General features: G+C 33.8%; 2 protein-coding genes across 4 annotated transcripts in view; one reads left to right on the forward strand and one right to left on the reverse strand.

The window, feature by feature from the left end:
* The first annotated feature begins 8,212 nt into the window (after window positions 1–8,212).
* LOC127067750 (serine protease 42-like) lies at window positions 8,213–13,701 on the forward strand. Its single transcript, XM_051003063.1, has 9 exons — window positions 8,213–8,727; window positions 9,457–9,501; window positions 10,049–10,300; window positions 11,788–11,873; window positions 12,005–12,090; window positions 12,240–12,377; window positions 12,496–12,632; window positions 12,824–12,981; window positions 13,069–13,701. The coding sequence occupies exons 1-9, from the start codon at window positions 8,220–8,222 to the stop codon at window positions 13,225–13,227; spliced, it is 1,569 nt and encodes a 522-aa protein (XP_050859020.1). The 5' UTR covers window positions 8,213–8,219; the 3' UTR covers window positions 13,228–13,701.
* Window positions 13,702–13,838: 137 nt separating this feature from the next.
* Window positions 13,839–15,089, reverse strand: part of LOC127067686 (polyamine-transporting ATPase 13A3) — an 18,668-nt gene continuing 17,417 nt past the window's right edge. For all 3 annotated transcript variants that reach the window (XM_051002947.1, XM_051002939.1, XM_051002934.1), the window contains exon 11: window positions 13,839–15,089. This exon is cut by the window's right edge and continues 2,196 nt beyond it. The gene's annotated coding sequence lies outside the window, so the exon portion shown is untranslated.

The raw sequence follows: 15,089 nt of genomic DNA on the forward strand, positions 1-15,089 counted from the left end.
TAATTCTATTGTAAACGTTATCATCGTTTGAAAATTATATTAATTCAATTAACAAGAATTAATTATTACAGCAATTATTTCATAATAAAAATTTCTATATATTCTATAAATTAATAGACATTCCTGTTTTTTATCACACATTATTTCCTATTATTTCTCGTTTCTAATCGATGTTCTAACGTGATTAGAAAGCTCGAGAATTTATAAACGATACGATACACTACATATGGATAATTTATGTATTATAATCAAACACTCACTCGAGAAATATTCTCAGAGAATATTATTAATAAGTGTTATGCGATCCAAGGATAAGTTGAAGAAGAAGATCGATGTATTCTTTCGTTCGTCATTCTCGAAGTTGCGAAATTGAAACTAGAGAGGCGTTTTGTCCATGGATAACGTAAAGTAAATATTGAAATACTATCTGATTTCTCTGACATTTCTATCAAACAAAATCGTGTTACCTCTTTATATTTTTTTTTCTTTCTTTCTTTCTTTTTTTGTTCGGGTGATCCTTCTTATCGAACTTTCACTTTCTTTTTTTTTTGAAATTTTTAAATAATAATTGAAATGGAATAATCTCCATAGAATCTCTGGGTGTCGTAAAATTAAAAGAAAAAGTGACCTGGATAATGGCGAGGATTAATTACAATTATTCTTACATGGTTTAACAAAGATGTAACGCATCGTATATAAGGATATTCACTTGTTGCATCTTCCAATGAAAATACTTGCAACGAAATCGCAAGACGGATGACGGAAACGTGAAAAGAAGAAAAAAAAACGAATAAATAAATAAAACAAACGTGTGGCAAATTCAATTGTACGTAATACATTGCATGTCGAATCGATTGAACGATGTCGAGAGTCGATGTTGACGAAGAACTCGGTATACATTGCGTTGGTAAGGAGTCGTAACTTTTCGAAAGAGTCTCGCGAAATTTCTCTCATTCTCATTCTTTTCATGCTCCTTTTCGAACGGACAATGGACGGACAGAGAGAACGCTCGGATCTTTGCTCTGCTACGAATGGTCGTCGTAACTAATAGCCTTATGTCGTTCTATAATTGCCAAGACACAAATTGGTCGTGTTAACAAAAAAAAAGAGAAAAAAAAAGAAAAAACAAAAAAAGAAGAAGAGAAGAAAAAAAAAGAAAGAGAGAAAGAAAAAAAAAGAAAAAAAAAGAGAGAAGTAGTTAATTCCGAAACAATAGCTATTATAATTTCGTAAGTTATTTGCGAAAGTTTCGACGATTTCGTTTCTCTTAAACATTACAGCAAAACCGGTACTGACTTGAGTCATCATTTAGGACATTTATTTATCTACTGTTCAAGTATTAAATATCTTGTTTGACTTTTAAATTATATTTAAATTATATATAAAATATATATATATATACATATAAAAATATATGTATATGCATCTGGATACATCAAATGCATCCCACGCATAAGTATTTTTTCCAATAAAACGTTCGTTCATTTAATTCCGGCATTCTGTGGAAAATAAACTTTCGTGTAGGAACTTGCGACGGGAATTAGCAAACAAATCATATGACTTCCTAATGTAATGTTTCCGAGATAAAGTTTCGAGAAATAGGTTGAAGATACTTCGTTGTTAGAGAAATTTATATGAACTTCGAGTTAAAGGCGTAGATCTTATCGTCTTGTTACAATCGAGTTAACGACGTAGAAATTCGCATTTGTAACATTGATTTCTTGTTGAGATTTTGTCGAGTAACGTCTTTTATTAATAACAAACATTACAAATAATAAACATACATACCTACATATGTATATAAATCATAGATCATAAGAGTATATAGAATAAATAAGTTCAAGTGATTAATTGAAAATGACTTGCTCAAAAATTTCTATGATTAGCCTACTTCTTTTGATTTCATTCAAAATGATTCAGTCAACCTTATCCTCTATCTCTCTTAATGGACACCACAAATCTCCTCATAGTGGAAATTTCATAAAATTCTCCTTTCAATATCTACCGAGAATTTGAAAAGAAATAAAAAGGCAATCAAGTTATACGAGTCATTGCATTAACGATTATGGATGTATAATAATAAATTGAAACGACCATGCGCGTATCTACTGATCTCTTTTATCGGTACGTAGCGTGTTAAGAATTCGCGTTATGTCACATGATCTTAGACTTTGGATATAGGTCTGGTCTCGTAACATCTATGCATTCCACAAAAATGAGTTGTCTTTCTATCTTTCTCGTTCTTTTCTTTTCTTTTTTTTTCTTTTTTACTGTCGGTGCGACTAAACCGGATGCTATCGTTCCTTGAACGAGTATAGTCATTTTTTAAGGATGATATCCTGGATCACCAAAGAAAGAAATAATAAGTACAGCGAAAGAAGAAGAAAAAGAGGTGGTATCTCGACATGGATTTTAAAACCAACAGACAATTTGGTCGTTGTTCAGATCAAAGCAGAGAGACCAAGGAGACCGAGCGAGAGTCTGATGTTACTGTTGCTGGTCTTACTGTCGTCGTTCATGGTGGGAGACATGCGAGAGAGTTTTATCGTGCGCTTACCGAAATGAAACTACACGACTGGAGAAAGTGAGAGCCAACACGTTCTGAGTAGAGGGACGGTGGGCAACGACGAGCAACGACGAGCAACGACGAGCAACGACGAGAGTGTAGCCTTCAGTCCTGGAGTCATCCAGTCGAGAGAAGATAGAGATGGTGTGAGCCCTCGATCAAGCGCGGACTTATCTGCCGCTGATTCGTTTGTTAGATCCTCGAGAAAAACATTTCTATTCTTTTAATATCGTTTTCTTTTCTCATTGGAATAAGAAGAAAGATTCATCGTAAGGATGACGAAGAGAACGAAAATCAAATTTGAGGAAGGAAAAAGAAGAAGTTTTTAAAGTTCGAGGGTTTCAAAATTTCAATTTCTTCATTAGTTTCTTTCCTTTTCCTTTTTCTTTTCTTTTCTTTTCTTTTCTTTTCTTTTACTTTATTTTTTATTTATTTATACTCTTTTTTGTTTATTTCTTTGAAATCATCCTGTCGGGGATAAATACGTGATTTTTTATATGTGATTGTGCGTGGGAGAGTCGAAAAAGTGTGCTTCCGGTGATTTTGATTTTTTTCCCTCTCTATCCTTCTATTTCTTTCGTTCTTTTTTTTTTTCATTCGACGAAATACATAGTGTTTCTGATCAAGCCCAGTGATCTTCTCCGTTCGATTCGATCATTACGGGGTAATGTGACTCGATCTTGATTAAGATCGTGTCGCTTGTGTCACTTATGTGTTAACTTATGATCGTGTCCATTCGAGTTAGAAGAAGAGAAGGTGGTGGTAGTGTTGGTGAAGAAGAAGAACAAGAAGAAGAGGGAAAAAAACTGGAGGAAGGATTATCGTTACAAAGAAAAGTTTGTCTCTCTTCGTTCGATTGGCTAAGATTGTTAGCTACTACGGTGACTCTCACGAGAGTTGCTCTCTACTCGAAAGAGACCAAGAGAAATCCAGAAAAGGTCAGGTTCGCGTAGACTGCACGGAAGATCGACTTCGATCTCTTGCAACTCGGTGAGTCTTCCTCGCTTTCTCAAGTCTCTGATTGTTTCTTTCTTTATCTATCTATCTATCTATCTATCTATCTATCTATCTATCTATCTATCTATCTATCTATCTATCTATCTATCTATCTATCTATCTATCTATCTATCTATCTACCTATCTATCGATCTATTTATCTATTTGCCTTCACAAAAACAATAGAAATTTTTCAACGATGTTAAAAAATGTTCAAAAAAGAAATTTTAATCTAATTCAAGCTTGACAGCACAAGAATTAAGTTCTATATTTAGTCTTTATATTTCTCGAGGATTCAACTTTTTAAAAGATGTCTAGGGTGAAAGTGAGATCGTTTAGCAACGATTTAGTGTTTTAAAAGAAATCCTAACGATCTGATGCCTATGAAAAGAACTCGGAATATCGGTGATTTTAATGCTTGAATAGGCGATTTTATCGGATCTAAGAAAAATCATCACAAGATTTCCAATGACATTCTAAATTATTTATAATCAACGATAGATATTTAAGCATTGAACGATATTCGTATGTACTGATTAAGAAGTGGAATCGGTCATCTAAAAGACTTTTTTATCGAAATTATTAAAAATTACCAATCGATTTATGTTCTAATCGATGAAAGTAAAGAAACGAAAATAAACGAAGATTAATACGATCGACGATTGGTTCGTCATTTTTTAAGTTTCTAGTCTCGTAGCTAGTGAAAGTATTTCCGGTATTCTCCGAAACGAAGCGCTTACGATGGTACCACATTAAAGATGCGCGTGCTTCGATGGCCGATGTATGTATACGGATTGCCTAAACGGCACTCCTCCTTTACGTAACAGAATACGAAGGGTTTTAATAGAGAAACGTGTCACGGAAGTGGAAACCAGCTTGAATCTTCCGATTTCGAATCGATATATATATATATATATATATATATATATATATATATATACATACATACATACAGATATATAAATATCGAACTACACTTTCAACTTTTTTTTTATAGACTCTTCATTCGTTTCGATGGATAGTTATCTGGGATAGAATTGTATAATATATACATATTTTTTATTTGTGTGCTACTATGTGATACGTATATAATATACATGCTATATGATATGTATTATACATATATATGTATATATATTATATATATTATATATTCATTTACCGATACTTAGTATCTATATTATAAATAGTATCTATATTATAAACTTATGTACTTATTTTTCATGTGTATTAATTGATTAGCATAAGTATACAAGTTGCACAAACTCGATTAAATTCAATTATCTAATTTACAAGAACTAGTGATCAGAGAAAGTCATAGAGATCGGACAAAGTTTTTAATATTATCTTGTTTCTTCTCCCATCTTTCTTTTTATCTTGAAAAGCTAAGAGACATTTTCCTTTTTATGAAGGCGAAAGCATGGCGTTTTTATTATCAATCTTCTTAACACAACGATTTTTATTAATCGTCGAGAGTAGCATCTTTTCCCCCTCTCTCTCTCTCTCTCTTTATTTTTGATTATTAATTACTTGCCAATGAGTAAGTACTTAATGACGGTATAAGATAAACTATCAAATGCCGTGTGAAAAGTATTCGTTACACAATGGAAAGTATTCGTCACGAAGATGGTATCAACGAATTAGACCGAGAAGAAGCGTACTTTTTCAAGGCCACAAGAAAGAAGTGAAGCTCTGACATCGTGATTTCTTCGAACCGGTTCCTTCGGAGTAAAGAAACTGGCCCTCTGGAGAAGGGAAGGAATTCGAAACGATTTCGATGATGCTAAGAGACCCGGAATATCTAAATACCGTTAAGAAAGCTAAACTGTTTTCATAAAGTAGAGGAAATATATCTAAAGAATAAAGAAAAAAAAAAAAAGAAAAAAAAAGAAAAGAAAACAAGAAAGAAAAAGAACTTTTACTTGAAACGATTCTCACGAGATAATTATTCATGATATTAGCTTATCCTGATCAGAATATTCTCATCATTATCACAGAGAATAGAAAATGTAAAAAGGTGAAAAAAAAAAGGTAGAAAAAGAAAAAGAACATAACATAAAAAATTCTTGTTACGTTCTATGAGAAAGTTTGGTGAGAATCTTGAATTTTCGTTAGTTCCATTTCGGGACAAGACAACAAGGAGACAGACGAAGACACGATTTGGGCGAAAGTGAAGGAGGCACGTTCCTCGTTGGAGAAAGTAACGGATCACGTTCTCGATGCCGGTTCGATCGGAGAATTCGGAATCCTCTTTGGAGAGGTATTCGAAAAGTACATCGGTTAAAAGAAAAAGAAAAAGAAGAAGAAAAAGAAGATGAAAAAGAAAAAGAAAAAAAGGATCTGAAAACGTGGGGGTGGGGAAGGAGTTATCTTGTAAAGTTGTTAAAGTGTAACTTACACGTTTACATGCTTACTGGTACAAGTTACCAGTATATGTGTACGTGTGCACGCGAGCAAACGTTACCACTTATATCGAAGCTTTCACGAAGCGCCAACGAACAGCTGGAAAACGAAGAGGTGCAATTACGTGCCACGAACACTGTGTGTCCCGGTGTGGTGATACGAGTCAGAGAAGAAACTCGGTACTTTCGTTCGGTGTTGTTGTATATGCCAGTTAGAACCAGCTAGACACGGGACCGGTGAAAGTCCCGTGAGTCTCGAGCCCTCTTTGACTTTTTTCTTTTTTTCTTTTTCACTTGTTTTATTTATTTATTTTTTTTTTATTCTCTTTGTGTCTTTCATTTTCTTTCCCCGTCTTCGTTTCCTTTTTATTTCTTTTTTATATATTTCAAAAAAAAAAAAAAAAAAAGAAAAAAATATCGACGTAAATTCATTTCAATTTTTTCATGAAATGAATTTATTTTCTATCTGGTAGAGATAGATTTCTATTTCAGATAAACGATAAATATATCATTTATCATCCATCTCGTATGATCTTTTTATTCAATTATTATTCCAATGTAATTAATTTCTGCTCGATAATAAGAAAGAGAAGTTTTCAAGTTAACGTACCGTTATTAAAATTTCAGACTAGATTGTCTTATCTTATCTCATATCCTTGTCTTTCATTTGTATTTTCTTATACCGCACAATGAAGAATGAAAGAAAGAAGAAAAGAATGAAAGAAAGAAAGAAAAAGCATGATTACTTGAGTCTTGATATCAACGTTCCGTTCCACTTTCCTACGACTAATATTCTTTCTCCCTTCTTTAAAACAATCGATCGAATATCTTTTAGATTTATCTACACGAGTACTTATAAATCTACATGTATATACTACATGGATTCCATACAGATCGATAGTTGAGAACTAAAAAAACCATTAAGATAATTAATTTAAAACAAAATCTTTCAACTGTTATGTTACTTGATCGTGTACTTTTTCGATTGAATATAGTTCTCGATCTTCCGTTCGAAACGCTATAGAAACTGGACCAAGAGAAAGATCTCCTTTCGCCAGATAATTTATTCTAGTGTTAAACTGTAAGAGATGCTCCGATTAAGGTAACAACGGTGCTGATAAGCGTTACCTACTGCATAACAATCGACTACTCTCTCTCCGAGTTTATGTCGAGTTCTATGCCGTGTCTTCTTCAATGAAAAAAGAGAGAGATAACAAGGAAAAGGAGAATAAGAAGGAGAAGAAGAAGAAGAAGAAGAAGAAGAAGAAGAAGAAGAAGAAGAAGAAGAAGAAGAAGAAGAAGAAGAAGAGTGTCCGAGAATCGTGCTCAGCCAGTCGTAACTTCCGCCGAGCGGGTGGCACCGCGTGAACGTGAACTTCACACTGTCGTGCACGCAAGAAGTGCACTTTCACTTCTGGTGGATCCACGCGGCGAACGGAGAGCCAATGACCTACTAACACATCGAACCGAGTCAGAAGCCGGTCGATCGTACTCGACAAGGCCGTTTGATCCTGCTCCGTTCATCATCATCACTTTTACACGAAATTCCATTGGCTTCCTCTCCTCGAAAAAATGCACAAAATTTCTTTTCTTCTTTTTCTCCTTCCTTATTTTAATTCTTTTCGGCGCCATTTTTTCTCGAACCGTTTTCTAATTTCGTTTCGCTCGCCTTCTCCGTTACGTTATTACGAGAGGGAGCAATTGTTAAGTCGTTAAATTAGCCATGAACGACACCAGTGATTAGTGTGGCTGGCACGGGTCAGGATAACACTGGCAACAACGAACGGTAATCTCTTTTCGTGATTGGGACGGATGCTGACACCGGATCCAACTAAAGCTATCTCTCTCTCTCTCTCTCTCTCTCTCTCTCTCTCTCTCTCTCTCTCTCTCTTCGTTTACCAAGAAGGACGAGTGTCTTTACTTTCGCTCGTTACTGCTAGAATCGTGACGCAAACTAGATTTCGCTATCTCTTAGTCCTTCACACGAAGGAAATACCCTTCCATCTTCTCTATTAATTCTTGAAACTTTTCGATCGACTTTCCAACTGCACGATGACTCATTGGAAACGATCGTAAGCTTTTTCTGAAACTCTATTAACTTGTTTCATTCGACGAGTCACGTCGGAAATTTTGAAAGAAACGATCGATAATATTTGTATCAAATGACCGGGCAAAACGACTCGTCAGAAAATCGAATCTTTTGTAGAATTAAACTTTATGTAGGATTTGTTTTCTCTGTTTTCAGAAAGCAAGCAATGGGGTTGGCGACGAAGGTGTGCCATTGGTTTTTCATAGGACTGGTCCTCGTGCTCTCTTCGAAGAGCCAGGCCAACCGAGACATTGATCGTCCAAAAAAATTCTATCTTGAAAGGATCGACACCGTTATTCCATTACGTACTGAAACAAGTGATAGTAATCGAACTACCGAACGGATTTTAAATCCAATTCGTAAACGAAGATACGTTCGTTTTCCCAGTGGTCCAGGTGGATATGTTTACGAATCTAGTGGCTCGGCTATTGGCCCGAGAAACGTCGGAACTCATCCAGCTGCACGTTTTGGACCCCAACCACAATTTTCATCACCTTGGAGGCAGTACAAGTCTCTTTGGAGAAGTCCCGTTTCTGAATACTCCAGACCGGTGATGGGTCATCGAACTCCGAGGTTGATATTCCGTGACAACGATTTTCTACCGCCTGCTAGTGGAGGAACTACGACTTTCTTTCAATCCAATCAGCTGCCTGACTTTGAGGATGACGTTAGAGGTAAAACATTTTTCTTTGTATTAATCATTACCTGGTTATTTCTATACTTTCTGTTACATTAATTCATTCACCGTAAAATATGTAAAAATTGTATATTATTATTTTCATTCTATTTCTTTTCATATCAATTCAAAATTCTAGATTTCTATATTGAAATATAATTCTCATAAACTTTCAAGTATCTTTTTAATTATTATAGTTAATTATCATAGTTATTATTATTTTTAGTTGTATCAATAATATATAAACAAGATAAAGATTTCGATAATTAAATAAATTATAATTATAAAACTAATTAATTGAATAATTAAATAAGTTTAAAATATAGATAATACAAATTTTTATTTCAATTAGAGATACCAAGTTTCTATGTTGAAAGAAAATTCGTATAAATTTTCGAATATTCTCTTAATTATTACTACGAGCTTTTATATTGAACAGAAATTTTCCTATACTTTATAATAAGTATAGATTTCAAAGAATTTGATATCTTCGATGTTTAAAGTCAATGATTTTTTTCTCGAAACACCAAACGCCATCTCGCGTACACGTCGTTAAAAATATATTCCATAATAACAAATCATCAATTACGAAAACGCTCGAATGATAATGGAGATTCCTGTAATTTTTATATATAATAAAAAAAATTGATCTCGGTTATATAAGAAAGATCAATAAATTTCGTTTCACAAGAGACTACTTTAGCGTTTCATAGATCTTTTCTTTCAGATCATCGAAAGCAAACGTTAGAAGATTATCCCAGGCTGGAAACAGGTAGGGTTCATAGTTTATAATAAAATCATTTCACGGTTCGTCGAATTAGTTAGATATAGAGCGTCGATTAAAAAAAAAAAAAAAGAAAAAAGAAAGAAAGAAGAAGAAGAAGAAGAAGAAAGAAAAAGAAACGAAAGATTTGCGCTTGTTAATTAATTATCTAGAGAAGAGCGAAAGTAGCGTCGGTGGTTGACAATTTCCGGGATTGTCTCTATCGAGCGATTTCTTCGTTATTCTGTCACGTAGCCTAACACGTTTCATTATACTCTGTTATTAGGAATGTAATAACAAATAGGCTTTACGCTAGGTAGTTATAAAAAGAGAGTCGTATTCACGAAATCTTACGCAAATTCACAGAGTCTAGACTTGGAGTAATCGAACGATCGACGATCAAATTGGTTGCTTTATTTTGTCTCAATGTATTTGAGATAGAAGGATGATCAGAGAGAGAAAGGGATAGATAGATAAAGAGAGAGAGAGAGAGAGAAAAGAGAGACAGAAAGATAGAAAGAAAGAGAGAGAGACAAGTTTGCAATATTTTGTGCAGAATCGCGTCAAGAGAAAAGACCGCTTTGGAAGGGCGACGATACTTTGTGCGCCGACGGACGAACCTGTGAATTTTTTCTAATGTGCTGGATGTCCGCTGGCTTATTGGATGGCAGTTGCGGTGGCATTATGTTCGCTTGTTGTCACCGAAAAGATCCTAAAGCTATCTCCGATTCTAACTTCCTCGAGACGCCTCGAGATCAATCTCAACCGCTTCCGCTGGATACGTACACGGATGCTACCAATGACGATCGTAAGTCCTTCCCCCATAAAGAAGCATGCCACCAACTTCATCGCATCTTGCTTAGCCTTCGGTGAAAAAGGAATAAAAAAATTCAATTAGATCATTCGAGCACTCTGATCTCAAGCACGTTCATTTTTCTTTCCTCTCTGCCCTCTTTCTTTTTTCTCTATTTCTGTTTCTTCTTCTCTTATTTCTCATGCATTTCTTCTCTTATTGTTGATAGTAACTCGTCGATCATATCGATCGATTTTTTTTAATTAATGATTCCCTCTTGGATTTTCACTCTACGTTGTATGTTCATGTGTCTATTATAATTTTCTAATTTCATCTTTCTCTCTTTGTTTAGATCGTATGTATCTATCTATGTATGTATATATGTACGTACGTACGTATGTATTTACACACACACACATATATATATACATACTTCATCTTCGTTCACTTTTCTTATCATCGAATTTTCTATCCTCTGACAATTCTATGTTAATGTTAATTTGCATGTTCTTCACTGGTCAAGTTAGTACTTACGTGCATACCTGTATATGTGCACTTACTTCTATTCACTTTCTCCTTCTTCCACTTTCGATCGACTGGTCGATATTCTTTCATTTGAAAAGCGGCCACTTTGAAAACGAGTTCCGACAAGCTGACGTTTTATCGACGTTTCTAATCCTAAGATTACTCGTTCTTTACTAGTTCATCGTTTGGTCAGAATAGAATACTGGGTTTGTGTGAACGAGCTCGTATCGTCGATCGTTCGAAACGACGAAAAAATTCAAGGAATTAGAAACCGAGATTCAATTGAAGCCGTCGACTCGTTCTTTCTTACGAGTCAAATAATAACAATATAATAATAGTAATGATAATAATAACAACAACAACAACAACAATGATAATAGTTTACCGCGAACATAGTAAATTATATTCTTTACACAATTGTCGATCATGTTCATTCTGAAACACGATATCGATTTTCTAATCGTACGATCGTTAAATCAATGACCCATTGAAAGTTGAAATCGAATAGTTTTTGCATGTCTTTCGGATGTATTATACCAACGAAGATCTTTAAAAGCAAAAGGGAAACTTTTTCTGCGGATTTTACTCCAAGTCTAATTCGGTGATACTAATATTGCAATTAGGCACTTATTTCTAGATACGTAGATACGTAAGAATTAATTTCACGTGAAATTTCTAAAAAGAAAAAAAAAGTACGTAAAAGAGTAATAACTTTTTTTAGAATAAATAAATCTGTCAAAAATAAATAATACTAATGATCGTATAACAGATTAAATTTATCTATGTACTCTCGTATGCATGTATATTTATGTAGAATGTATTTATTCTAAAAAAGAGTTTACATTTCGTAGAATCTATTTAAAAAAAAGTAAGAGAGTGTGTGTGTGTGTGTATGTGAAAGAAAGAGAGAGAGAGAGAGAGAGAGAGAGATTATTGCGTCTTTATGGAGGAGAAAAAAAATACAATTAAAATTTCAGATTGCGGTATACCAGTTTCGAAACAAACAGCCCAAAGAAGAATCGTTGGTGGTGACGAGGCTGGCTTTGGAAGTTTTCCTTGGCAGGTCAGCTTTAAAAAAATATGATCAATCTTTCTCTTTATTAACAACAGATATTGCGGTGTTTGAAAATTAAAAATTAAAAAAAGAAAAGAAGAAAAAGAAGGGAAAAATAAATAATATTCTTTTTTATTTAGGCTTATATACGAATAGGATCCAGTAGATGTGGTGGTACATTGGTCAATCGGTACCACGTTGTGACAGCTGGTCATTGCGTAGCCAAGTGAGTGAAAAGAACAGAACCTTCGCCATAAAGATAAAATCGAATTGACACTTTATACACATTAATCGTTTATATGTGTATATATATGTATATATAAATTTTGTTTTTCTTTTCTTTCCTTCTTTTTTTTTTTTTACTACGTTTGTCAGAGCTTCGGCACGTCAGGTACAAGTTACCCTTGGTGATTACGTGGTCAATTCAGCGAGCGAATCATTGCCTGCTTACACTTTTGGTGTCCGAGAGATTCGAGTTCATCCTTATTTCAAATTCACACCACAGGCTGACAGGTAGGTACTAAATCAGTAATCTCAAAAAATCCGTAATCTTTCCGTTCATTTTCTTTCTTTCTTTCTTTCTTGCTCTTGTTCATTTTTTTTTTTTTTTTAATCACCTACTTGTTCTCAGATTCGACGTAGCAGTGCTGAGATTAGATCGACCGGTTCATTACATGCCACACATTTCGCCAATTTGCCTGCCAGAGAAAAACGAAGACTTTTTAGGTCAATACGGTTGGGCTGCAGGATGGGGTGCTCTTCAAGCTGGTAGACCATACCGATATCATTATCGTTGTTATTAAGTCCGTCTTTTATCTTAGGAAGACAATAACATCTCTCTTTTATACAGGTTGTTCCTAATACATGAATATATTTGATCGTACATTTTAGGAACAACCTGTACAACGAATAAACTAACTTATTCTTTCTAGAAACAGAATTCTCATTGAACATTTTAGGTTCGAGATTACGGCCAAAGACGCTTCAAGCAGTCGACGTACCAGTGATAGATAATCGCATTTGTGAAAGGTGGCATCGTTCGAATGGTATCAACGTAGTCATCTATGATGAGATGATGTGTGCTGGATATCGTAGTGGTGGTAAAGATTCCTGTCAGGTGAATAAATTAATATATGTATATAATAAGATGATCTACTCCTTATTTAATTGAATTTAATTTTTATACTTTTTATTCTCTTATCAGGGTGACAGTGGAGGTCCATTGATGTTGGAGAAAACAGGAAGATGGTATCTCATAGGAATCGTATCAGCTGGTTATTCCTGTGCTCAACCAGGACAACCAGGGATTTATCATCGCGTAGCAAAGACAGTCGATTGGATAACTTACGTTATTAATTCGTAGCATCAAGCTGGATCCAATTGTTTTTCTATCGTTACTTTTTTCTATGTGCATCATGAACTTTGCATGACACAAAGTTCTTGAATGAAGATTGAGAATTTATTCACAAAGGAAGTCCGTCTTCGAAATCCAAGGATCCAAACGTTCAGTGATAAAAGAAGACGATGAGTTAGTTCGTCAAAGACACTCGTAGGAATGATCCATTATGTATTTCCTTTACGTGATACGCGTTGAGATTTACGTTTACGATTATAATCTCAGCCATTTTATTTAATGAGAATCATTGTAAATAATCGAAGGAGTTATAAATAACACAGCGTTAATTTAAGTGAATTTTCGAAGGCACTCGAAGTCGAGATTAATCGAGATTATTGTTTATTCGATTACGCGTTGTATCGATTTTACGGGTGTGATATTTGTTTTCTTATTACGCTCAATAAATCTTTTTTTATATACATACATACATATATATATATTTATTTTTTTTATATTCAGGCAATTAAATATCTTGTGTAAAGATTAATTTCATAATTAAAAGATAAGATTGCGGGTAAGATGGAGTAGGGAAGGAAGCAAGAAAGAGGTAAGATGGTTACGAATAAAACACTCATACGTCTTTTTGTACGTTAAAAACATATCGTTCCTTATTTTGACATCCACTATTTTTTCAACACAAGCTATAGCGTCGCAAATAAATCAACGCGTTTTTAAGTATTTCTATATCTTGTTTGCATTAGAATAAGTACACATTTATTATCTCGATCGCGTTAATGTTAAGTGCATTGCGACAACGAGCGATTCGCTATTTGCTTGTCGTCAATTCCGTTGTAGTTGTTGTTTTTCTTTTTCTTTTATTTATTTATTTCTTTATTTTTTCCTTTGTTTTTTATGCACGAGGTCCTTCGTGTTTTATCATTATACCTATTATAATACGTTAAGGATAAACAATACCAGTTATAGAATCCGTGACATCATCCAAATTTTACAATTAATTATTATCAGTTTTGTTAAATTAATTAAAAATGTGGATGAATGAATAGAATTGTTGAATCTCTAAATAAATGCAAAGCCATCGAGAAAGAAAAAAAATATATATATATATATATATATATATATATATATATATGTATATATCTTACATATATTATTTATTTATATCACGAGAAATCGATAACTGGTTTCGATCCTAAATTCAAGTCTAGCTAATAATTACATGCGAAATCAATTCGTTTCTAATAAGATTATACATCGAAGACTCATCCCGAAGTTCGCAATGAGAAAAGAGAAGATATTTGAACGTCATAAGTACCTCGAATTACTCGTAGAATTCAAGATAATTTTTCATTCAGTTTCTTTTCTTTTCTTCTTCTTTTTTTTTTTCTTTTTCTTCAAATTAAAAATGAACTCAATATCCTAGTCATAAAGAACACTGACGATTTTCACGTATGAAATAAAACGAAGACTTCAGTTGGTTTTTCGTTAAGAAAAAACCGGCCATTTATTTGATCGCGTTTCGTGGACGAGCAAAAATTTGTATTTTTCTTTAAAATAAATAACGATATAATACTTTCTCTTGAGAGGGCTAAGTTTCAATACTAGCAGTTAGGAAGAGGAGAACGAAGAGAGAGAGAGGTCGGGTCAAAAGGGACCCTTATCACTCGATATCGTGAATTTCGTTCTTTTTCTTTCTTAACACAAACAAACAAACAAAAAATAAAAATAAAAAAAAAAGGAGAAAAGAAAAAATCTTATAAAATGATTTATCGTCGTTTATAAGCTGTCGTGGATACCGTACTGTTTCTATGTAAATGCTTTTCTTTTTAAAATCTTACTATAACCACACACAGTGTAGAAAAACACACTCT

Source organism: Vespula vulgaris, chromosome 1, assembly GCF_905475345.1.
Source record: "Vespula vulgaris chromosome 1, iyVesVulg1.1, whole genome shotgun sequence".
Classification (NCBI taxonomy): Eukaryota; Metazoa; Arthropoda; class Insecta; order Hymenoptera; family Vespidae; genus Vespula; species Vespula vulgaris.

Excerpts from the sequence above, each read along its gene's own strand:
- LOC127067750 (XM_051003063.1), top strand. The coding sequence starts at position 8,220 with ATGGGGTTGGCGACGAAGGTGTGCCATTGGTTTTTCATAGGACTGGTC. Across the intron at positions 11,874-12,004 it reads TTGGAAGTTTTCCTTGGCAG|GCTTATATACGAATAGGATC; the intron begins GTCAGCTTTAAA and ends TTTTTTATTTAG. Across the intron at positions 12,633-12,823 it reads ATGGGGTGCTCTTCAAGCTG|GTTCGAGATTACGGCCAAAG; the intron begins GTAGACCATACC and ends TGAACATTTTAG.